The sequence below is a fragment of the Aythya marila genome (assembly GCF_965140915.1).
Source record: "Aythya marila genome assembly, chromosome: 18".
In the NCBI taxonomy this organism is placed as follows: Eukaryota; Metazoa; Chordata; class Aves; order Anseriformes; family Anatidae; genus Aythya; species Aythya marila.
The window spans coordinates 1148945-1170845 of NC_139059.1; the positions used below are offsets into that span (position 1 = coordinate 1148945).

Below are 21901 nucleotides of genomic sequence, written 5' to 3' on the forward strand. Positions count from 1 at the left end.
ACCACCGACTGCTGCCCGCACACACCGCGAGCAAACGCAGCTCCTGCCCCGACACCACCACACAAGGGATGGATAAACGCACCCGTGGAGAGCAAATAAAAAATAAATAAAAACAAAAAACGAGGATGCCAACAGCACTGAGGCTTCCCTCTGCCCCCCCCCCCCGGCCACAAATCCGACAGAAACGGCCGTAGAAACCAGCAGAGCTTTTATTGGTAAAACGTCAGAGGGAGCTGAGCGCTGCCGAGGCGTAAAAAAATAAAAATAAAACTAAAAAAAATCAAATCCTGGGTGGGGAGGGGTTATTTGGCTGCCAGCAGCTGCTGGCGCTGCTGCTCCAGGAGGGCCTCCAGGTGCTCGGCTCGCTGCACCGCCGCCTGCAAGAGTGCGCAGGGTCGGGGAGCTGTGGCCGGGGCAGGGCTGCAGCAGCGGGGCAGGGGCAGCCCCCCCCCAGCAGCCCCCCTCGCTCACCTCGTACTGCTTGCGAAGGCTGCTCACGTTCTCCTCCTTCCTCGCCACGGCCGTCTTCACCCTGAGCAGGGGGATGGAGAGGGGCTGAGCACGGGGTCCAGGCACCCCCGGGCCTCAGGGCGGTGATTTTGGCACGGCTCAAACAACCCCAGGATGGGCAGCCCCTCTCCTCTGCAACCCCCCAGCTAAAAGGGGTGCCAGGGCGTGCTATAAATGCCTTCATGCCACTTTGGGAGCATTACACGGCTTGCATCAAGTCCCCTGCAGGACGAAGGGGACACCAGCCTCACCAGACCTAATTATTAACAAGGCCACAAGGACACATATTCCTTTTTCTCACACCCACGGTCGCTGCCTCGTGGCCAGACCCTCCCACGGCTCTTGGAGCCCCAAACCTGCCCCGTTTTGCCAGGCTGTGCACATGGGACTGACGGGGAACCCCCCTCGCTCCCCCTCAGGGTGTGACTCAGAGGGAACGGGAAGCGCTCGGGCTGGCTCTGGGAAAGCCGCTGAGCTCCGCGTGCTGATGCGAAGCTCTCCCACTGCAGCTTTTTTCCCCCAAAATTCCTCCCTGCAGGCTCCGGCAGCAGGGCTGGGTCTGGCTGTACCAGCGGGGCAGCTGGCAGAGAGCTCAGCCGATGCCTTCCCGGGGAGATAAAATTCCTCCCCCGCAGGCAGACGGGGAGGGAAGCAAGGAAGCACTGCGCTGGCTGCTTGATGCCGAGCCCAGCACCGGCTCCTGCTGGTGCTGAGCCCCCGCAGCACAGCCCCACGGTGCCAGAGCCCTGCTGGAGAGGCGAGCGCAGCCCCTGCCCCCCCCCCTTCGGTGCTGGGGTGCTCCTGGGGATCATCAGCCTGGGCCCTTGAAAGCAGGGAGCCTGCAGGGCACGGTGACACCCCCAGGTGCCCCAAAAGAGCCCAGAGCAGGGGACAGAGAGCACGGAGTGCTCGGGTGCTCGCACGTGGAGCTGCACGGCACGGGGATCTCCCGGCACCTCCGTCCTGCAGCCACCCAGGGGAGCAGCAACCCCGGGGACTGGGTGGCACCGAGCAGCCCAGCAGGCACCACGAGGAGCAGAGGGTTTGTGGAGGCAAAGCAGGGGTGAGCGCTGCCCGTTTGGTGCCACCGGGACGGGAAACCATGCCCGAGGAGTCACCGCAGCCAAACTCCTGGCAACGCACCCCGGCTGCGAGCCCACCCAGCCCGGCCAGGCTGCCTCACCTCCTGTGCACCTCCTCCAGCTCTCTGTCCTTCTCCCGCGCCACCCTGTCCAGCTCCAGGCGCTGCCGGGCTCTCATCTCCACCATCTCCGCCTTCAGCCTCTTGTTCTCCTCTTCCGTGCCCACCAGCCTGGTGGCAAACTCCTCCCGGATCACCTCCGCCAGGCTGCTCCGCTCCTGGGCCAGCTGGTCCCGCACCTACGGGGGGGGCAAAGGGGTGACCCCAGGGTGCTGGATGCCCACGGGGACCCGGCCGTGCTCTCGGCTTCACCTTCCGTATCTCCTCCAGCTCCTGCTCCCGGTGTTTCAGCAGCCCCTGCAGGCGGCTGCTCTCCCCCTCCAGCTCGGCCAGCCGCCCCTTCAGCTCGTTGCAGCGCTCCTGCAGCTTGCGCTCCGACCTCTCCAGCTCCTGCAGCTCCACCTCGTACTTGTCCCGGATCCTTTTAATCCTGGAGGAGAGGACGGAGAGCTCAGCCCGGAGCTGGGAGCACCCCCAGCACCCCCCCTCCAAGGCTGCAGCAGCGACCACGACGCTGCAGCCAGCGCAGGATCAGCCCCACGGGAGGTGCAGGATGGTTTCAGGAGGTGCAGGATGATTTCTGGCTGTGTTTGGAGTGGTTTCTCTGCCACTTTCCAGCCCAGACATCTGCCTAGGGAAGGCTGCCCGCTGCCACAGCGCTCTGACACCCCCGAGGATGCCTCTCCAGGGGGGGCGAGCAGGGGCACACACCCTGCGGTGTGCCAGGGAGGGAAGGACGTTTGTCCCCACCAGCTGCTCTGTCCCAAGCTCGTGCTGCACAGTGCCAAGCATGCTCCCCGTGCCCTCGCACACGCAGAGGTGGCTCAGGAGCCCACGCAGGTGGTGCCTGGAGCTCATGGGGGAGGCACAAAGCTCGGGGGCAGGAAAGGGAACTGGGAGGAAGGACTCAGCAGGCTCACGTCCCCCTCCTCACCTGTTCTCCGCTGCCCTCTCGCACTCCTCCTTGGCGGAGGACATGTCGGCCTCCAGGCGCTGGATCACCAGCTCAATCTCCTTGTCCCTCTCCTTCCTCACCTCCTCCCTCAGCTCCCGCTCCCGGGCGAGCAGCCAGGCTTCCTGGGGACGGCCACAAAGATGCTGAGCGTTGCCCTGAGCCCTCTCGGAGCTCAGCGTTAACACCTTGAGGGGAGAGCAGCCCTGGCCCTACCTCCTTCTTCACGTAGTTTGCCTCCCACGCCTGCCTCTCCATCTCCAGCCGCTCCTTCAGCACCTTCACCTCTGCCTGCAGGGAGACAGGACAACTGCTCAGCTCTACTGCTGCCTCCAGGGCTCCCAGCCCTGTCAGCACGCAGCTCGGGGCCGTGCCTTGCTCATCAGGAAGGGGGCGAGGAGCGACGGACCTGATGCCTCCTCTCCCTCTCCTCCTGCTCCTTGGCGTGCTCCTCCTTGAGCGCGGCGGTGACGGCCGAGCTGCTCGCCTCCAGCTGCCTCCGCAGCTCCTCCACCTCCGCCCTCTGCCTGCCCGAGGACAGAGCCGAGCTCGCAGCGCCCCCGAGGGAGCCCCCACGAGGGCGAGCAGCCCCCCAAGGGCTGCCAGGCGTGCGGGCTCCTGGCTCTGCTCTCACCTGGCCGCCTGCTGGCTCAGCCTCTCCTTCTCCTCGGCGACCTCCGCGTAGAGCCGGCGCCGCTGCTGCTGCAGCGCCTGCTCCTCCTGCTCCAGCTGCTTCTCACACCTTGGAGGGGGGGGAATAAGCGGCCTCAGGGGGCTGCCAGGCTCAGAGCAACCCATTCCCCTGGGGCAGGGCAGTGTTACGTGGTTTTCCCTTCTCCCTGCCCCTTCCCACCCCGTGCGCACCCCAGGCTCCGCGACACCTCTCCACGAGATCACTGAGTGCTGCAAACCCGTCAGCACCACGAATCCACCCCGACACCCATTCTGGCCACCGCCCCCGTGCCCTGGAGTGCTCACCGCTGCCGGGCCAGCTCCCTCTCCCTCTGTCCCTGCTCCTCCTTCTCGCGCTGCAGCAGGCTGCGCAGCTCCTCGGCCTGCCGGCAGTACTGCCGCGCCGCCCGCTCGCCCGACTGCAGCAGCTCGGCCTCGTGCAGCATCTTCAGCTGCCGTATGTCCTGCCGGTGCTTGGCCATCAGCTTCTGGATCTCCGGCTCCAGGCCTGGGGTGGCAAGGGGAGAGGACGGTTAGCACGGCCTCAGGGCCGGTTGGGGGTAAAAGCAGCAGATTTGGGGCCAGCACAGGCGCCCCCGGGGAGCCGGGCAGCTGGTGGGGAAGCTGCAGGAGTTGGCTCGGCACAGAGAGGCTGGGAAGGGAAGGGCAGAGCGGGTGTTTTGGGGTCTGGTACCTTTCACGGTGATCTCCTTGATCTTTTTGGTTTTCTCATCAATCCACTTCTCCCGCCTGATCTTCTCCGTCGCGCTCATCAGCTCCTTCAGCTTCCTGAGCTCCTGGTGGGCAGCCAAGGGGAAGCCGTCACGAGGGAAGCCAGGGAGGAGATCCCTCCTTACCCTGGGAGCCCAAAAAGCAAGGTGCAGGCAGGAGACGAGGACCCCAGCCACGCACAGCCCCGGTTCCACCCTCTCCCAGTGCCCCCCGCCCCGTACAGGACGGGGCTGCTGCTGCCTGCCCACCCCCAGCACGGGGGGGAAGCAAAACCCTTGGGAAAACCCCTGCTGGGGTGACAGAGAGAGTGCCCCCCACCCAGCCAGGACAAACCTCTGGGGGTGACACCGATTTCCTGCGCCCAGCTCCCCAAAAACCAAGCAGCAGGGGGTCCCCAAGGTGGCACCAAGGTGGCACAGGCCCCAGGTGAGCCCCCGGGGGTCCCAATGTCACCTCCCCGCACCCCGCCGGCCCCGTTCCTCACCAGCTCGTGCTGCTCCTGCATCTGGCTGATCTTCTTGCTGTACTTCTGGTCCGCCTGCTTCAGCTCGGCCACCACAGCCTCACACCTCTCGCTCAGCACCTTCTTGTCCTCGATGAGCTGGGGAAGGGGGGAAAAAAGGGGGAAAAAGGGAAGGCGTGAGGCAGCCAGGAGGGCGCCTCCAGCCCGGCCGGCGGGCTTCGAGCTGCGGAAGGTGAGGATGACCTGGTCGATGAAGGCCAGGTGTCTCTGGATGGCCGCCTCGTACTGCTCCCTCTGCAGCCTCAGCTGGTGGCCGAGCTCCTTCTCGGTCTGTTGGACGTGCCGGACGGTCAGTTCCCTCTGCTGGGCCTGGCGGGTGCAAGAAACAGCCACGGGGGGTGAGAAGTGACCAGCAGACCGAAAACGGAACAAATACAGAAAGCCCTGCTGGGTCAGCTCACCCCAAGCAGCTAAACCAAGCCCCTGGTCCCCCAAGCTCCCACCCTGCTGTCAGCGGGGCCGCCCAAACCCCCAGGGGTGGAGGAAAGGAAAAAATTCAGCACAGCTCCGCGCTGAGCGCTGGCCAGGCACCGGCTGAGGTGGTTTCCAAACCACGAGGGAGCACGGAGAGAGCCCACAGGACGGGGAAGGACCTCGAGGATCCTTCCCATGCTAACAACAGCCAAGATCACTGCATGACCCAGCACCCCATGGCCCTGCAGCTCCCCTGAGAGCTCAGGGAGCACCTCAGGACTTGGCCCTGCTGGAGGATGGATGGGAACCCCAACCCGCAGCACCGTGCCCCCATGCTCCAGAGCCTCTGCTCCAGGGAACGGGCGCTGAGGGCTCTGCTCCTTGGCTCCCCAGAGGGCAGGAGGAGCCGAGCCACCCACCAGAGCTGTCTGCAGCAGGCTGATGGCTCGCTTCTTCTCCTCCACTTCCAGCTTCAGCCTCACGATGGAGCTCGTCACCTCCGTGGCAACAGCGGACGCTTGCTCCAAGTGCGCCAGCTCCTCCTCGGAGAGCAGCCCCTGGGACGTGGGGAAAGGAAAAAAAAAAAAGAGTGAGAGGAGCTGGAGGGCGCCTAGGCTCTGAAAAAAAAAAGGAGAGCCCCTTCCCAGGGGGGTCTCAGCACCCTGGCAAGCACCAGGTGCTCAGCGCCCACCTCCCGCTGCGTGGCCGAGGCGGCGGAGCGCGGCCTCTCCTGCTCGGATTTCTCCATCTCGTCCAGGAAGCTGATGATGCTTTGGAGCTTGGCCTCCGAGAGCAGCGCCCCGTCCTCGGGGACCCCGGGGGAATGGTTCAGCTTCCCCAGCTTCTCCAAGTTGTCAGCGGTCAGCGAGTTGGAGCCGGGCTCCTGCGGGGCATGACGGAGCTGCTGGGGAAGGCGGCGAGCCCCAGGGGTGCCCGGGGAGGTGCCGGCTGCTCCCAGTCCCCCCAGTGCACCCCAGTAGGCAGCCTCCTCCTCCGTGCTCAGCCCTCACATGGTTTTGCTCCTCCACGGGGATGCAACTCAGCCTTTTCTCACCCTCCACCACCCAGCGCGCCCCAGAAGGAGGCAGCCCACAGGGGACCCTGCTCTCACGCTGCTCACCCCGTCTATCCAGGCGTATTTCTCCTTCTTGAAGAGCTTTGGGGGGGGCAGCAGCTCTGGCTCCTCCTCCAGCAGCCTGAGGGTGTCCAGCAGCTCGGTGAGGGTGACTTTGGACTGAGCCCTGCTGGCGGCCGTCCCCGCGGTCCCCGGGTCCTCGCCTCCCGTCTCCCTGGAGCTCACGTCCTGGAGGACAGGCAGAGGCACCTCGAAGCTTGCCCAATCTCCAGAGAAACAAACCCAAGCTTGGAGAGCCCCTCGAGTGCCGGGAGAGCCCCTCGAGCCGACGCCAGACCCACCTGCAGCTTGTCCTCTGCCCCCTGCCCCTGCGAGGGCACGGCGCTGAGCTCCGCCGGGCTGCTTGCTTCTGGCTCTGCAGTGACAGCGTGGAAATTGGCATCTGCAGGGACCAGACCGCTCTCACACACCACAACCCACACCCTGGGCTGAGAACTGCTCCTCTGCCACTCTCCTGTCCCCGTCCCACGTGGCCTCAGGGGCTGGGGGACACGCAGGGGGACGCACCGGCGTTGTTGGCTTTGAGGCCATCGTTCCTCGTGGCAGCAGCAGGCCTGGCAGGCTTCTTCTTTGCTACCCTCCTGCTCTCCTTCACCAGCGCGAGCTCTTCTTCCGCCAAGCATTTCGCCCCTGAAGCCTTTTGGGCCCTTTTCTGGTGCAGCTCCTGCGGGAGGGAGAAGGAGCTGCAGCTCGAGGAGCCGAGCACCACGGGGTGGGGGGACACTGCTGGGCCTTGGGGGGCTTTGGCAGAGCTTTGGGAAGTGGCTCCAGGCACAGGCACACGTGTTTGTGAGGCTGCTGCAGCATTTCGCCACCCTCCAGCTGCTCGCTGCTGTGCCTCCCGCCAGCACCCCCGCCGAGACCTGACTCCATTTGGGCCAAAGGGGAGCTGGGGCTCTTAAAAACCCCTTTCCACCACATTGCAAGCCAGCAGGCACCTCCCCGTGCTCTGCCCCCTGGCCCAACCCCTCGGGTTCACCCCAGGAGCACCCAAGGGAACTGCAGGAGCACGGCGGGGGCGGTGAGGTGCCTCTGGAGGGCACAGAGGGGCACGCAGCCACCCTGCAGGGCCCCGACCCCTCCTGGGACCAGTCCCATCCCTGGCCGTGCCCAGTTCCACGGTAGGGACTCCCCTTTCCCCGAGAACAGCCCGAAACCAGCTCTGGAGGAGCTGCCAAGCCTTGGCAGGAGCACAGAGGCGAACTGCTCTGTGGCACCTCCGTCTCCACGGGGAGCGCTGCGTCCCCAAGGCTCACTCAAATTCCGAATTGTGGAAAGAGGAGGAGGAGGAGGAGAGGCCCTGCCACTGCCTCACGGAGCCGGGCAGCCCAGGGGCCAGGGGCAGGCACATTTCCCCAGGCTCTGTCCCTACCTGGATGGCAGCACGCCGCGCCAGCCGCGCCTTCTCCTCTCGGATCTTCCTGCGCTCCTCATCCCTCCGCTCCTGCAGGCCCAGGATGTTCCCCTCCTCCGTCTGCTGCTGCCTCTCCTGCCAGGAAAAAAAGCTCAAAGCTGAGTGAGAGCTCCCACAGCCACCACCCGGGGCAGAAAAGTGGGGAAGGAGGCACCCCAAACACCCCAAAACACCCCAACCCTGGCTCGCTGCACCCCCGGCCATCCCCTCCCGCGGGTACGGAGCCGGCAGGGAACTCTGCTGGTTCTCCTCGGGCACCAAACGCAACCATCGGGCACCCGGGGCTGAAACCACCACGGAGACGGGGCTCAAAAATAGAAGCTCACATGCAGGAGCGGTGGCACTCGCTGTTGTTTGGATAAATAATTAAGCACCAAGCCCCACAATTAGCCGCCGAGGCCACGGCGCTCTCCAAGGAGCCAAAACCTCGCTGCTGTGCAGCCAGCCGAGGGAGGGCTCCCCCCTCTGACCACGAGGGCGTCTGGGATGGGGCGAATTCAGCAGGATTTGTGCTGCTGCTGCCACGTCCCTGCAGCCAGAGGGACGGGGAGGGGCTGCAGGGCTCCTGGACCCCTCTGGCACCGCGGGGAACGGGGCCAGGACCCTCCCCACCCCGCTGCGAGGGGCAGAGCCCCCAGCACTGACAGCTCAGGTCCTGGCCAGCAGGTCTGCAGGCTCCGGGAACAAACGGTGCCCGTCACAACGGGGACACCCAGCAGGGTTTGTGCCCCTGCCCCCGGGGACCAACCTCCCTCCTGGAAGCCAGCAGGCGCCCCAGAGCCGCCGCTCCTGCCTTGTGCCGCTGCGCGTGGCGGCGGTACCAGCGCTGGATGGTGACGGCGGCGAGGTTCACCTGCTGGATGAACCTGCAAAAAAAGGGAGCAGCGTCAGCCCCACGGCCCCACGGCCCCCCCTGGCACCCTCATCCTCTCTCCCTGGCTTGGGGAAGCCGTTTTGGGGAGCAGGAACTCATTCCTTTGACAACCCGGGGGTGCAGAGCGGAGTCAGGGGCAGGGGAAGCCAACACAGCCCCCCAACAGCTCCTTTTTGTCCCAGGGACCAGGGCGCAGCCCGCGCTCAGCCTCACCTCTCCGCCTCCTCCTCAGTCACCTCCCTCCTGCGGGGCAGCCCGCCGGCGTTGTTGCGGGCGGCGTTGTTGTTGCTGGAGAAATTCTTCTGCGACCTCACCAAGCTGCTGCTTTCGCTCTCCTCGTTGGCGGTGGCTTTGACGACATTGCTAGGGCAGAAAATGACACCACGTGGCTGCGGCACGGCACACGGGGGGGGGGGGGGGGCAGCACCCCCCTGAGGGCAGCAAAGCCCCCTCCCAAGGCCGTGTCCTCACCAGCACTTACTTGAGGTTGCTGCTTGGAGCCTGGTTGGAGCTTTTGGGCGCGGGGCCCCTGTCGGCCGTGTAGTTGTTGTGCACCATGGTGGTGACGCAGTTCCCCATCGCACCCTTGTTGCTCCTTTTTTTTTGTTGTTGTAGGGGGGATAGAACCCGTCAGGGCCCGTCAGATCCACGGGGATGGGGCCAGCGGGTGCCCTGCACCCCCCCCTGCGTGGTGGCCGCCACCCCTCATACGAGGGCACCCCTCGGGGTAAGGAGCAGGGGAGACCTCGCCGGCACCCCCAGCCCCGAGCTGGCTCCTTGGGGCCGCTACCGGACGCACAGACAGGCAGGCAGACAGACAGACACGGCCTGAGCAGCCCCAAACTCCTGCCCCTGAGCTTTTCACCCCTTGCTGCTCCCTTTTCTGGCCTCTCCCAGACCCCAAACACCCTCCCTCGAGCACCCAACCCCACCGGCACGCTGCCCACAGCCCCAGCTCTCCCGCCCGGGTATTTTTTGGGTTGTTTCCTCCCCTGCGGGCTCCTCCCGGGGGGGCTGCCCCCCTACCTGTTGTTGGCGGTGAAGTTGGCTGCCAGCAGCACGGCCGCTTCCTTCTTCCTCATGCCCGCTGCTGGCTCGGAGCTGGATGGGGCCGGGAGGGCTCGCGGCTGATCGTCCTGCACGGGGCCGGGCACGAGGCTCAGCCAGCACCAAAAATGCCTCCCCCGCGCCCCATCCCTCCCCCAGAGCTCATTTCTGCCCCACATCATGAAGATTTTGCCCCGCACCCCCGCGGCTTCGCCTGCTGGAGGGGAATCCCACCCAAAATCCCGGCTCCTCGTGCCAGGAGCCAGCTGCCCCGTGTCCCCGTCGAGCCCTTGCCCTCACCAGGACGTTCCAGGTGGTTTTCTGCTCCGGGGACGCCGTGCTCGGGGTGGTTCCTTTCTTTCTTCCACCAGAAGCGCTCTCAAAAAAGGCCAGGAAGGCTCCTGCCTGCTCCGAGCTGCAGCAGGGGGAAGGCAGAGAGGAGAAAGGGATGCGTGTGCTGGGGATAACATCGAGATGACAAACGGCAACGAGGCAGCAGCAGCAGGGATCTCATCCTGCTCGGGGCGCAGGGGCAGGCGGCTCTGATCCTAACATTTTGATCCTAAAGTTTTGTCCCCTAACGCAGCCTGGCGGGTCCCCGAGGGGCTGCGCTAAGAGGAGGCTCCCCAAATGCCACCCACGTGCCCTCCCCTGCAAAAAAAAAAAAACCACTCTGTGCCTTTCCAGAGCCCCCGGTGCGTGGGACAGGACTCAGTGACCGCTCTGCTGGGTTCTGGTCCCCTCGCGGGGCCGGGGGGGGCACGGAGCAGGGGGTTCCTCGTGGTCCCATCCCGGTTCGGTGCTGGGGGAGCCGTACCTGTGCCCGCTGCTGGCCCGCTGGGCGACCTGCGTGGTGCTGTTGGACCTGCGGAGGTTGTTGATGGCCCGGGACCCCGCATCCTCCTGAGGGGGAGAGAGTTCAGCTCAGCCAAGGTTCCACAGGGGCAGGGTTGGGGTGCCCGGAGCAGGGGATGAGCGCGAGGGAAGCCGCCGAGGCAGCGGGGATTGCTCAGAAAACCTGGAGAACCCAGCAGGAGACCCCAGGACCCCAAAACTTCCCAGAGGGAAAGCACTGAACGGAGAAAAGGGGCTGGAGAGGCTGACACTGCCCCATAAGGTACAGGGAAGAGCTGAGAGGGGGCCCCAGCAAGCAGAAAATTACAGGGGATGAGGTTTGGGAGCGCGGCACCACAGCGCCCAGATCCCACAGCAGCCCTGCTCATCCTAAAAAGAACAGGGGGGGCACACGAAGCCCCCCGGGACCCCCGCCCAGCCCCTCAGACCCCAGGCAGGAGGGCGCGGGAGCACCCAGGGGTCCCCCCGCGGCACCCACCAGGGCGTTCCTCTTGGGTTTGCCATCGGCCACGACGGAGAGGGAGCGAGCCACGTGCTTGGCGGGGGATGCGCTGCTGGGGCGCCGCAGGACGGGCACGGGCAGCCCCGTCAGGCTCAGGTCCACGGCCACGCCGCCACAGCCGGCACCGCGGCACGACGAGCTGCTCCGGGAGCTCCTCATCCTGCATGGGGAGAGGGCAGGTGGGTGACGGGGGGTGGAGAGCAGAGCGAGCGCAATGGGGACATGAGGGAGACATAAAGGGACCCAAAATGGACCCAAAGGGGACCCAAGGGAGACCCAAAATGGACCCAAAGGGGACCCAGAATGGACCCAAAGGGGACCCAGAATGGACCCAAGGTGGATTGCAGCGCAAACCCAACGTGAACCCAAAGGAGACCCAATGTGGACCCAAAGGGGACCCAAGGGAGACCCAAAATGGACCCAATGGGGACCCAAAATGGACCCAACATAGAACCAAAAGGGACCCAAAGCGAACCCAACATGGACCCAATGTGGATTGCAAACCCAACGTGAACCCAAAGGGGACCCAATGTGGACACGAAGTGGACCCAAGAGAGACCCAAAGAAGACCCAAAATGAACCCAAAGGGGACCCAAAATGGACCCAAGGTGGATTGCAGTGCGAACCCAACGTGAACCCAAAGGGGACCCAACACAGACCCAAGGGGGACCCAAAATGGACCCAAAGAAGACCCAAAATGCACCCAAACAGGACTCAATGCAAACCTAAAGGGGACCCAAGGGAGACCCAACACAGACCCAAAGAGAACCCAAAGTGAACACAACATGAGCCCAAAGGGGACCCAACCGCAGACCCAAAGGGGATCTAAGGGAGACCCAAAGAGACCCCGAAGGGGCCCTAAACGTGGACCCAAAGGTGACCCAAGGGAAACCCAGACATGAGAGGGAGACCCAACGTGGTCCCAAAGCAGCCCCAAAGGGGACCCAGCTCAAAGCCAACGCAGACCCGATGTGGATCACGGTGCGAACCCAGTGTGAACCCAAAGGGGACCCAACCTGAACCCACCATGGACCCAAAAGGGACCCAGAGGGGACCCAACACAGACCCTAAAGGGGTCCCAAGGGAGACCCAGCACAGACCCAACGTGATCCCAAAGCGGTCCCAAAGGGGACCCAGCTCAAACCCAACACTGACCCTATGGGGATTGGGGTGGGAACCCAGTGCGGACCCAAAGGGGACCCTAAAGGGACCCCAAAAGAACCCAAAGGGGACCCAAAGGGGACCCAAAGGGGACCTAAAGGGACCCAGTGAGGACCCCAAAGGGGACCCCAAAACACCCCAAAGTGGACCCAGAGGAGACCCCAAAGGGGTCCCATGGCGAACCCAACTCGAACGCAGCGCGGACCCAAAAAGAACCCAAAGGGGACCCCAAAGAGACCCCAAAAGAACCCAAAAGACCCCAAAGAGACCCCAAAAGAACCCAAAAGGGACCCAGAGGGGACCCAAAACACCCCAAAGTGGACCCAAAGGGGACCCTAGAGGGGTCGAACCCAGCGCGGACCCCAAAAAGACCCCAAAGGGGCCCCCAGGGCGCCCCCCCCCCCGCCCCCGCCGCGGGGCCGCCCCTCACCCGGCCGGGCCTCCGCCGCCGCGGCCCCGCACCGCCCCGAGGCCCCGCCCCCGCGCCGCCATTGGTGGAGGCCGAGCGGGCGGCTGCCGCCCCATTGGTTGACGAGGCTGCCGGTCAGGGGAGGGGCGGGGCGGGGAGAGGGGTTGGTGGAGGAGAAAAGGGGGCGGGGGGGAAAAGGGGAGGGGCGTGGTCTAGAAGGAGGGGGCGTGATTTGGTGGGTGAGGGGCGTGGTTATGTGGCTTGGGGGCGTGGCCTCAGGCCGGGGAGCCGCGGGTTCGAATCCCGGCGCCGCCTGGTGCCGCCGGCTGGGGGTTACTGGAGGTCACCGGGGTTATCAGGGATCACCGGGGGTTATCAGGGGGTTACCGGGGGTTATCAGGGGTTACCGGAGGTTACCGGGGGCTGCATGGCCCCAGCGTGGCCGGGCAGAGACCCCCGAGGCAGCCCCATGCCCCCTCCCTGCCCTCCCACCGGCCCCAGGGAGCCAAAGCCCCCCCCAGCCCCACTCCCAGCCCCACGGTGCCCAGACATCGCTCCCCAAAACGGACTGGGGGGGGGACACAGCCCAATTATTGAGCTCCGGCACCAGCCCCTGCTACACCCCAGACCCCCCCGGCCGCCCGCAGCTCCCTGCCAAAGCCCCGTTTTGCTCTCCCCTGCGGGGCAGCTCCTTTATTTGCCCTCCGGTGCCGCGGGGGGAGCCGAGGAACGCGCCCCCAGAGAGCCCCCAAAGGTTGGGCAGCACGGGGGGGGCCCAGGGCCGGGTGTGACAGCAGCTACACGTTGAGGAAGGAGAAGGCAGAAGGCTCCCGGCCGCTCTGAGCGGGCCCGGCCCCATCCTCGGGCTGGGGCAGCGTCCGCGGCTCCTCGTGGGGGGAGAGGGGGGCCAGCACCGTGCCCGGCCGGGCCACCAGCTCCATGCCAGCAAAAAGGGACAGGCTGCGGGGGGGGGCAGCTGCAGTGGATGTGTCCCCCTGCAGTCTGCTGCTCGCTGCCTCCTGCTCGCTTGGGGTGGCTGCTGCCGTGGGGCCGGGCTCCCCCCAGGGCTCCGTTTGCAGCCGGGGATCCCCCCCGGGGGCCGGGGTAGCAGCAGGGGGGAGCGGGGCCACGCTCAGGGGCTGGAGGATTCCCTCGTTGGGCAGGGGGGGGACGTCCGTCAGCAGGTCCGCGGCGCACGGGGCCGAAGCTTCGGGGAGGACGGAGGGGTGGGGGCTCTTCGGGGACGGGCGGCCCCTGCACAGAGCCTCGAATTGGCGCAGGAGCTGGGGGAAAAGAGGTGGGAGAGGGGAAAATCAGCTCCTGGGGCAGCGGCAGGGGGCAGGCAAAGAATTCCTGCCCCTCTGTGACACCTGGAACGGCTCCCAGGGGGCTGGCAGGGGGCACAGCCCGGTCCCTGGGAGCGCCGCGCTCTGGGAAGGGGCCACGGGGACATGGTGGTGGTCACCTTGGTGGCTCGGTTGGCCACGGGGCCGGGGCTGCCTTGGCTGAGCTGCTGCAGGTGCTGCTGCGTCACGGCGAAGATCTGGTCGAGGGCCAGGAGGTCGGAGCACATGAGGGACGAGATGGCGCACATGGAGCGCTGCGGGGAGGGGAGAGCTGAGCGGGGAGGGCACCGAAAACACCCCCCCCACCTCCCAGCTCCTTCCCCTGCTCCTGCAGCCCCCCCCCCCCCCAGGGGCTGGGGGCAGCCAGCACAGGCTCTCACCATGCGGACGCTGTCGCTGGGGTCCTGCAGGGCCCGGCTGAGCAGCTCCAGCACCACCTCGCAGTTCAGGAGCCCGCACCTTGGTGAAAAGGGGCAGGGGTGAGCCCCCAGAGCCAGCTCGGAGCCCCCCCAGCCGAGGGAGAAGCCCCCCCCCGACCTCCTAAACCACCACAGCCCCCCTCGGGCTCACGGGGAGCTCCCTCTTCGGGCACTTACTCCTTGAGGAATTGCTGCGCCTCCTCCCTGCTCAGGAACACCCTGGGGCCCTGGGTGAGCGCCGCCACCAGGCTCACCTCCCGCAGGCAGTCACCCGGCCCCTCAGCGTCCACCCTGCACGGGGACAGCGGGAACAGGGCTCAGAGGGGACAGACCCCAAGGGAAACTCAGCCTGGCAGCACCAACAGGGCACCGTGCAGAGGACGGAGCCGCCTCGGAAGGATTCAGGGGAAGGGGAACCCCCCCCGGACCCCCTTTTCTCACCTCTCGGCCACGTTTGCCAGGTCCCTGCTGGCCCCGGAGTGGCTGTCGCTGCCGGACTTGCTGTAGGAGTCGGAGGCTCGGCTCAGGTCAGCGTTGTCCTGCGAGGAATCCTGCGAGCTGTGCCCGCTGTCCGCCTCCTCCCAGCCGCCCCCGGCCAGCCCCGGCTGGTGGCTCGCTGCAGGAACGGCAACGGCAAACCGGGGGGTGACACCACGGCCCCGGGGGGAGCCCAAAACACCCTGGGACGCTGCCAGACCCCCCCAGCAGCCACCCTAAAATGAGAAGTGAGGGACAAACCTCGGGTGCTGTGAGCTGTGGTGGTCGCTGGAGGCCTGGCGGAGCTGGGCGAGCTCCTGGAGGGAGAGGGAGCCCTCACGGGCTGGTAGGAATCCTCGTGGAGCTCCCTGCAGGGGGGCCGGGGAGCCTCCGGGGCGGGGAGCACGGCGTTGGCCACCGCTTCGGCCGCTCGCTGGATGGTGCTGAGCAGGGCTTCACCTGCAGAGCCTGGGAGAGAGGCTTGGGAAGCTGAGAGCCTGCGCCCGGGGTCTGGGTTTCACAGGGACGGGGCAGGGCAGAGCCCTTGGGTTTCACAGAGGGGGGAGAGCAGAGCCCAGCGAGCAGCCAGCACCTACCGGAGCCGCTCCTCTCGCTGCTGAAGCCGAATCCTTGCAAGGAGCTGCAGGGGCTGGGCTTGGAACCCATGCCTGGGGGGGTACAGGGCACGTTCAGAGAGAGCACGGGCACGTCGGGGTCCCCCCTATTGCTGCTCGTCCCCCAGGGGAGCTTTTGGGGCTGCCTGGGGGAGCTGGGACCCAGAGCAGGGCACTTGGAGAGCCCTCAGGGCAAAATCTCCCAGCTCCCCTGGACAGGACGGGGGCCGTGGGGGCTGCAGGGCCCTGCACTCACCCGCGGGAGGCAGGGGACGGGCAGGCAGCGGGGCAGGAGTCGGGAGAGCAGCATCCGAGAAGAGAACACTGGCCAAATCCTGCCGGGAGAGAAGGGGGAAGGGGCAGAGGGGGCCGGGGAGCACCAGAGCTGCCCCAGGCCCCGAGCAGTGCCCCGGGCACAGCGGGATCGGGACCAGCACTCACCTGCGCAGCCGCCCGCACTTTCTGGTTCAAGCTGTTGCCATGGAGGGGGTCTGGGGGCCCAGTGAACGCTGCAAGGCACGAGGCGAGATTTTTGGGAGACGTTCAGCTCCCAGAACGGGGCAGAAACTCAGACTCGGGCAGAGCTCGGCCTCCGGAGCAGCCACAGGGGCAGGAGCAGCGCTGGGCTCTCTGCAGGGCTGGGCTGAGCCTGCCAGCACCCCGCGGAGCCGCTCGCTGCCCCCGCTGCCCCGCTCCTCCCCCCGTTACCTGCAGCCTCCCGGATGAAGACGGCGTTCCTCTTCAGCTGCAGGACGAACTGGGGGGAGCCCTGGGCGCACGTGTGCAGCAGGATCTTCAGCACCTGCCAAGGGGATTTGAGGTCAGGCAGCCGCACCGCAGCCATCCCGGGGGGCTGGGGCTGCCCCACAGAGCCCCACACACCCCCCACAGCCCCATGGAGCCCCCCACGGCCCCCCACAGCCCCGTACCTTCAGCTTGACGCGGCAGGAGCCGCTCTGCAGCCGTTTCAGCAGGTATTCCAGCAGGCACTGGCTGCTGCCGGGCGACTCGCGGGAGATCTCTGGGCCGTGCGTTAGGGATCGTGCCCTGCTCTGCTCCGTTCCCCTCCGCCACCCCCCGCCCCGGTCCCCCCCGCTCCTCCCCTCACCCCCCCGGTCCCCCCGAGCCCTCCCCATCCCCCCCCATCCCCCCCCGTTCCCCGGATACTGGCGATCTCCTCCAGCACGTACCCGGGGCAGGGCCCGTCCTCGTCCGCCGTGCCCCGCAGCAGCACCGGGAGCTGGGGGGGGGGAGGGAGCAGGGGGGGGGTCAGGGCCCAGCACCGGGACCCCCCCCCCCGGTTCTTCCCCTCCCCGGTTCCTCCCCAAATCCCCCGTGATGTCACGGCCCGCTCTCGCCGTGACGTCACGGGTGTCGTGGTGACGTCACGGGTAGCAGGGTGACGTCACGCCCCCCCCGCAGCCCCCCCCTCCCGGCCCGGCCCGTACCCGGCTGAGGAAGCACAGCCGGTCCCGCAGCGGCGCCGCCATGACAGCCCCGGTACAGGCCCTGCCCGGCCCCGGCGCGGCCTCACGGCTCCGCCCCCCCGGAAATGGATGCTGGCCAATGAGAGGGCGAGGTGCCGCGGATCAGCCAGTCAGCAGAGAGAAGGGGCGGGGCTCCAGGCGGAAGCGGCCCCCGAGGTTGACGCCGGCGGTAGCAGGGCGGGAGGCCGGAAGTAAACAAGCGATCCCTCCACCAATCAGAGCCACCCGAGACGGCTGTCCAATCCGAGCAAGCCTCGGGGACGACCAATCAGCGTTTAGCAGCGCACCGCTCTCCACCTATCACAGCGCTGAGGAGGCGGGGCTTTCCCCTTCCCCCAACGCGAGGGCGCGGCGGCGTGACGGACAGCCCGGGCGGCCAATGAGCGCCGCTCCAACATGGCGGCGCCCAGCGTGTGACGGGACGGCGGCGGCGGCGATGTCGGGCCGCGGCGTGTGGCTGCGGGCGCGGGCGCGGCTCCGGCGCTTCCCGGCGCTGCTGGGGGGCTGCGGGGAGCAGGTGAGGGCCGGGGGAGGACACACGGACCCCCGGTGCCCTCCCGGTACCTCCCCGGTATCCCCCCGATACCCCCCGGTACCCCCCTATATCCCCCGGTACTCCCCCAGTGCCCCTCCCGGTACCCCACAGCCCCCCCCGGTAACCCCCCGGTACCCCCCGTACACCCTCGGTACCCCCCCGGTGCCCCTCAGCCCCTCCCCGGTGTCCCCCCGATACTCCCCCATATTCCTCCGGTACCCCACAGCCCCCCCGCGACCCCCCCCGGTACCCCCCGTTTCCCTCCCGGTACCCCCAAAGCCCCCCGGTACCCCCCCGGTACCCCCCGGTGACCCCCCCCATACCCCCTAATACCCCCCCATATCCCCCCGATACCCTGCAGCCCCCCCCGTGCCCCCTCATTACCCCCCCGGTACCCCCCGTTCCCCCCGGTAACCCCCCCCCCAACCCCTTTTTAACCCCGTTCTCCCCCTCCCCGTCCCCCCCAGGCCGCCGCCTACGGGCGCTGCGTGGCCGCGGCCTCGGCGGGCAGCGGGGAGGTGCGGCGGGACGGCTGCCTGAGGGAGTTCAGGGCGCTGCGGGAGTGCTTCAACCGAGCGGTACGTGGGGAGAACGGGGAGATAACGGGGAGATAACGGGGCTGATAACGGGGGGGGGACCGGTTGGTGCCACCCACGGTGACCGGCAGCGTCTCGGTTGTTTCCACAGGCAGCGGCGAGAACGTAACGGCGGCGATAGTCACGACATGACGATAGTCGTGACATGATGATAGTCATGACAGCACAACAAGGCAGGGGGAAGGAGTCCGGGGCTCCCAAAACGGCCGGCCCCAGCTCCCGGGCTCCTTCTCCCCGCCCCCGGCTCTTTCCCCGATTTATTTAAAAAAAAATAAAGATTGGGATAAAAATGCTTCAGCTTTTTTTATTGATGTGCAGCACAGCCCCGGCGGGGTTGGGTTCTTCTCCTGGCGGCGCTGAGGAACGTCGGGAGCTTCTTTGGTCCTTTGTGGTCACCCCGAAAACGCCAACAAGTCCTCGAAAAATGCCAACGAGTCCCCAAAAACGCCAGTAAGTCCTCAAAAAAACACCAACGTGTCCCTGTCGGTGCTGTGGGTAGGGCAGGAGCCCGTCCTCTCCCTGCTGCGGGGTGCCAGGAGCTCCCCCTCCAGCTCCTTTTTGCTGTAAAAAGGCTCCTTGGTGCTGCGGGGTGGGGGGGACCAAAGCACAAACCCACCCCCAGGCCTGCGGGGTCGTGCTTAGGATTGCGCTCTCCTGCCCCGGGCCTGCCAAAAGCTGCAGCTCAGAGCTCCCCGCAGCGGGGTTTGTGCTTTGGGGCGGCACAAAGGAGAAGCTCGCTGGCACGACGAGGTCCCGGGGGTTAAGGCCACGACCGTCACAACCGAGACACGCACGGGGGGGAGCGGCACGGGGGGGTCCTGCTGGAGAAGCAGGGGCCGAATCCCCTTAAAGCAGGGGCTGGGGATTTCCTTCCAGCAGCGGGCACGCAGCTCAGAACCCGTCCCCGGCTCCACCAGGTCCCTCCAGGCACAAAACCCCCCGAGGCTCAACGACCGAAGCCACTCGGAGATCCGAGTGAGATCTCTAAAAAACCACCACAGTGATGAGGTCTGCAGGCTGCGGGCTGCGGAGGTTCCGCCGTTCCAGCGAGAGCTTTGGGATTTTTCTTTCTTACATTCGCGCGTCAGGGTGTAAAAATAAAACAACAATGGGATGAATCAGCGGGCTGGGAGCCTGCAGCGAGCCAGGGCTCCGCGAGCAGCTCCTTCCCCTGCTCGTAAAACACAGGGGCACAGAACCCACACGGAGGGATGCAAACACGGCACGGAACGGGGCTGGGAGGAACACGACGACACAAACGGCTCCATCGAGTCAGAGAAGAGGTAGGTTTGCTTGAGCCAAGCCCCCCAGTCTGCCCTTTTTCCTTTTTTTTTTTTTTTTTTTTTTTTTTTGCTCCTAAACGAGTCATTCTTTTGCAGAAAAAAATCAAGGCGGGGGGCAGGCTGCAGCCCCCGGGTTGAGCTTTGTAATGCACTTTGGAGAGGAGAAAGGAAGCTGGAGAAGAGAGGAGAGCGCACGGAGGGAGGAGAGCCAAGCTCGGCGGTATTGCCAGCGCGCCGCCGCCCAGCTGGGTCCCTGCGAGCAGAGGCAGCACAAGGGCAGCGGTTGTGCCCGTTTAAGGCAGCGTTTCTGCTCCACGGGGGGGTTCCAAAGCCACAGCCACCTCCTGACCACGCAGGGCTGACAGCGCCCGCGTCAGGAGGGACGCCGAACGCTCGGCTGTGCCTGGCCCGGTGCTGCTCCAGGAGGGAAGCTCCCCGAGGCAGGAATCTGCCCCGAGAGCGGGGCAAGGGGGGGGCCGGGCGGGGGTCCCGGCAGAGCAGGGAATCCTTTCCAGGCAGGGGAACCTCACGGGGGAGCCCCTCGGGTCTGAAAGGGGAGCTGCGAGCCGGGGGGGGAAGGCGATCGGGTAGGAACCCAGATGTGAGAACGATTTGATAGCAACGAGATGCAAAAAGGACCCTCGAGAGCCACCCGGGGGGGAGCTCGGTTGGGTGGCAGCCCCTGCCAGGCAGCGGGCACCCAGGGGTGCTGCCCTTCCTCACTGCCATCCCCGCAGCCCCCCGGGGTGCGCGCAGAGCGGTGGCACCCCCGCAGAGCCCGCAGAGCACCCGAGCAGGCTCCGAGCACGGCCCCGGGGGTCCCGCAAGGTGCTGCGGGCTCCGAGCTACCACTGCCCATCTCAAACCTTCCCCACGGACCCCCACGGCCACCCCCAGCCCCCTCACACGCTGCCGTCAGCCCCCCCCAGCTGCCGGAGCCGCCGGCTGCGCACCACTTGCTGCGCCCCCTCCGCCACCTGGCTCAGGCGCGTCTCCAGCGCGCTGCGGAGGTCGTTCACCTTCACATCGGGGAGGGGGTTCAGGCCGATTAAAACCCCCGCCCCCTGCGCCCCTTCCTCCTCCTCCTCCTCCTCATCCTCCCCTTCCTTCTCCTTCTCCTCCTGGGGGGGGAGCAGCTCCCGTCTGCGGCGGCGCAGGTCGAGGTCCGCCTGCAGCTTGAGGTCGCGGTTGGGTTTGAGGTCGTGCTCCTGCCGGCTCCTGTCCCCGCGGGTGGCGGCGTTCTCCGGGCTCGGTTTCTTCTCAGCATCGTTCACGAGCCGCCCTTCCACGCGCCTCTGCTTGCTCCGGAGGCTTCCCTGAGGGTCCTGAGCCAATTCCACCGCGTTCTCCCCACGGTCTCCGTCCTTCCCCTGCCCTTTGCTGGCCCCCTCGGCCCCCTCAGCTCCCCGCTGCTCCCGCGGGTGCTGCTCGCTCCCGGCCACCTTCAGTTTGCTCGAGGAGCCCGGGGCAACCGCCGGCTCTCTGGGCTCCACCTGACCCAGAGCTTTGGCTTTCAGCTCTGCTCCCGAGTCTCTTTCCAGGCCTTTTCCTGCCGCTCTCGGAACTTTGGCAGCCCCCGGCGGCTCTCTTTGGATGGGAGCTGTGGCCGCTTCCACGGCTTTCAGGGAATTCTTCTCCTGGACGTCTCTCCCAGCTTTGGCTCCTCCGAAATCCTCCGCCAAGGGCTTCTTTTCTAGCTGGTTTCTGGCATCCTGGGCGTCCCAGTTCTCCGGGACCTTTTTAGCAGCTCTGTCGCTCTCCTGCTGCGGCGCCTTCCGCTCCCTGGGAGGAACCCCAGGAACCTCGCGCCTGTGCCCGGCCTCTTCCAGCTTTCCTGCCGTGCCCCTGCGCTGCTCGGCTGACTCCGCAGGCTGCCTGCCCAGCCCCGCCACGGGGGGCTCGGGGGGCTCCTTACCCCCTGCCTTGGCAGCAGCTTCTTGTTTAGCCCCCGGGCTCTCCTCCTCCTTGCTCTTGGCCAGAGGCGCGGCGGGCTCCTGCTGCATTTCTGCTGCGGAGGAAAAACTGACAATGAAACCTTTTCCTTACAGCAAGCGACGGGTTCCCTTCCCCTGCCACCACATCCTGCAAAAGGGGCTCCCCCACAGTCAGGCAGGGATCTGCAGAGGGAATTTTGCTGCGTGCCAAAGGGCCTCGGATCCCCCCCAGCCTGATTTCGGAGCTGCTCTGAGCAGTGACCGCTGCTCACGCTCCCCCCCGTGTTCTCCTCACCTTGCTTTGGCTTCTCCTCTCCTCCCTCCTCCTGCCTCTGCTGGTGGATCTCCTTGTGCTGCTCTTCGATCACAGCCAGCAGCTTCGCCTGCTGGTCGAGCAGCTGCTTCTGCTGCACTTGCTGCTCTTTGATCACCTGCAGCAGCACCGCGTGATCGAGCAGTTTCGCCTGCCCAGCATCTAGAAGAGAAAAAGGAAAAAAAATAAGGAAAAAAAAAAATCCCTGACCCCAAATCCTCACTGAGCATCTCCCAGCACTCGAGGGGCTGCGGCGCCTTTCCTCAGCGGGGCAGTGCTGCCCTGCAAACGGAAAGCAAAAGGAGGCAGTGGAGGGGCTGAGGGTGCCCGCACGCGGCTCCTGGGCTTGCAGGGAGCAGCCGGGGGCGATCGAGGCCAAGCAGAAGTGACTCAGGCTGATTCACTCGCTGCAAACCCCACGTCAGGCCCAAAGTATGAGCCCCGGGTCTGCACGGAAACGCTGCTGCCTCCTCTCCTCCCGGACAGTCGGACGTAT

The 21901-nt window shown here is 66.3% G+C and overlaps 4 protein-coding genes across 6 annotated transcripts in view; 1 reads left to right on the forward strand and 3 right to left on the reverse strand.

Moving 5' to 3' along the window:
* Window positions 1–12795, reverse strand: CEP131 (centrosomal protein 131). 2 transcript variants are annotated; one of them, XM_082774587.1, is made up of 26 exons: window positions 12423–12795; window positions 10808–10991; window positions 10292–10377; window positions 9775–9889; window positions 9454–9563; window positions 8909–9022; window positions 8641–8790; window positions 8302–8419; window positions 7512–7628; window positions 6647–6803; window positions 6421–6494; window positions 6125–6307; window positions 5696–5887; window positions 5424–5561; window positions 4774–4899; window positions 4552–4668; window positions 4030–4132; window positions 3642–3843; window positions 3298–3405; window positions 3073–3190; window positions 2880–2954; window positions 2646–2788; window positions 1964–2141; window positions 1694–1890; window positions 472–532; window positions 1–377 (listed from the first exon to the last, which is right to left on the reverse strand). In XM_082774587.1, the coding sequence occupies exons 1-26, from the start codon at window positions 12515–12517 to the stop codon at window positions 303–305; spliced, it is 3336 nt and encodes a 1111-aa protein (XP_082630713.1). In that variant the 5' UTR covers window positions 12518–12795; the 3' UTR covers window positions 1–302. The 2 variants fall into 2 exon arrangements, with proteins under 2 accessions (XP_082630713.1, XP_082630712.1); XM_082774586.1 differs by having other exon boundaries at window positions 6421–6521; window positions 12423–12794.
* A 271-nt stretch (window positions 12796–13066) lies between these two features.
* TEPSIN (TEPSIN adaptor related protein complex 4 accessory protein) lies at window positions 13067–16778 on the reverse strand. The gene is made up of 13 exons (XM_082774617.1): window positions 16706–16778; window positions 16425–16497; window positions 16187–16278; window positions 15966–16059; window positions 15699–15766; window positions 15514–15592; window positions 15240–15311; window positions 14905–15111; window positions 14608–14782; window positions 14344–14457; window positions 14128–14206; window positions 13867–14001; window positions 13067–13684 (listed from the first exon to the last, which is right to left on the reverse strand). Exons 1-13 carry the CDS (start codon window positions 16745–16747, stop codon window positions 13199–13201), a joined length of 1716 nt encoding a protein of 571 aa, XP_082630743.1. The 5' UTR covers window positions 16748–16778; the 3' UTR covers window positions 13067–13198.
* A 344-nt stretch (window positions 16779–17122) lies between these two features.
* On the forward strand, window positions 17123–18167 carry NDUFAF8 (NADH:ubiquinone oxidoreductase complex assembly factor 8). Its single transcript, XM_082774821.1, has 3 exons — window positions 17123–17261; window positions 17747–17857; window positions 17967–18167. Exons 1-3 carry the CDS (start codon window positions 17124–17126, stop codon window positions 17982–17984), a joined length of 267 nt encoding a protein of 88 aa, XP_082630947.1. The 5' UTR covers window position 17123; the 3' UTR covers window positions 17985–18167.
* Window positions 18166–21901, reverse strand: part of SLC38A10 (solute carrier family 38 member 10) — a 31027-nt gene continuing 27291 nt past the window's right edge. Inside the window, exons 15-16 of one of the 2 annotated variants that reach the window (XM_082774820.1) lie at window positions 21388–21567; window positions 18166–21163 (exon numbers count right to left, since the gene is read on the reverse strand). In XM_082774820.1, coding sequence (XP_082630946.1) covers window positions 20061–21163; window positions 21388–21567 — 1283 coding nt within the window. In that variant the 3' untranslated portion in view covers window positions 18166–20060. Of the gene's footprint in view, window positions 21167–21387; window positions 21568–21901 lie in introns of both variants that reach the window. The other variant, XM_082774819.1, reaches the window with a different exon arrangement.

Bases quoted from the DNA above. Each gene is read 5' to 3' on its own strand.
- CEP131 (XM_082774586.1), bottom strand. From the start codon at position 12,517: ATGGGGCGGCAGCCGCCCGCTCGGCCTCCACCAATGGCGGCGCGGGGG. The intron at 3,406-3,641 runs GTGAGCACTCCA...CCCCCCTCCAAG, and splicing joins AGGGAGCTGGCCCGGCAGCG to GTGTGAGAAGCAGCTGGAGC. The intron at 378-471 runs GTGAGCGAGGGG...GCACTCTTGCAG, and splicing joins GCCTTCGCAAGCAGTACGAG to GCGGCGGTGCAGCGAGCCGA.
- TEPSIN (XM_082774617.1), bottom strand. From the start codon at position 16,747: ATGGCGGCGCCGCTGCGGGACCGGCTGTGCTTCCTCAGCCGG. The intron at 15,312-15,513 runs GTGAGTGCAGGG...GTACCCCCCCAG, and splicing joins CCGTCCCCTGCCTCCCGCGG to GCATGGGTTCCAAGCCCAGC. The intron at 14,002-14,127 runs GTGAGAGCCTGT...CCCTCCCCGCAG, and splicing joins CCAGCGACAGCGTCCGCATG to CGCTCCATGTGCGCCATCTC.
- NDUFAF8 (XM_082774821.1), top strand. From the start codon at position 17,124: ATGAGCGCCGCTCCAACATGGCGGCGCCCAGCGTGTGACGGGACGGCG. The intron at 17,262-17,746 runs GTGAGGGCCGGG...CGTCCCCCCCAG, and splicing joins TGGGGGGCTGCGGGGAGCAG to GCCGCCGCCTACGGGCGCTG.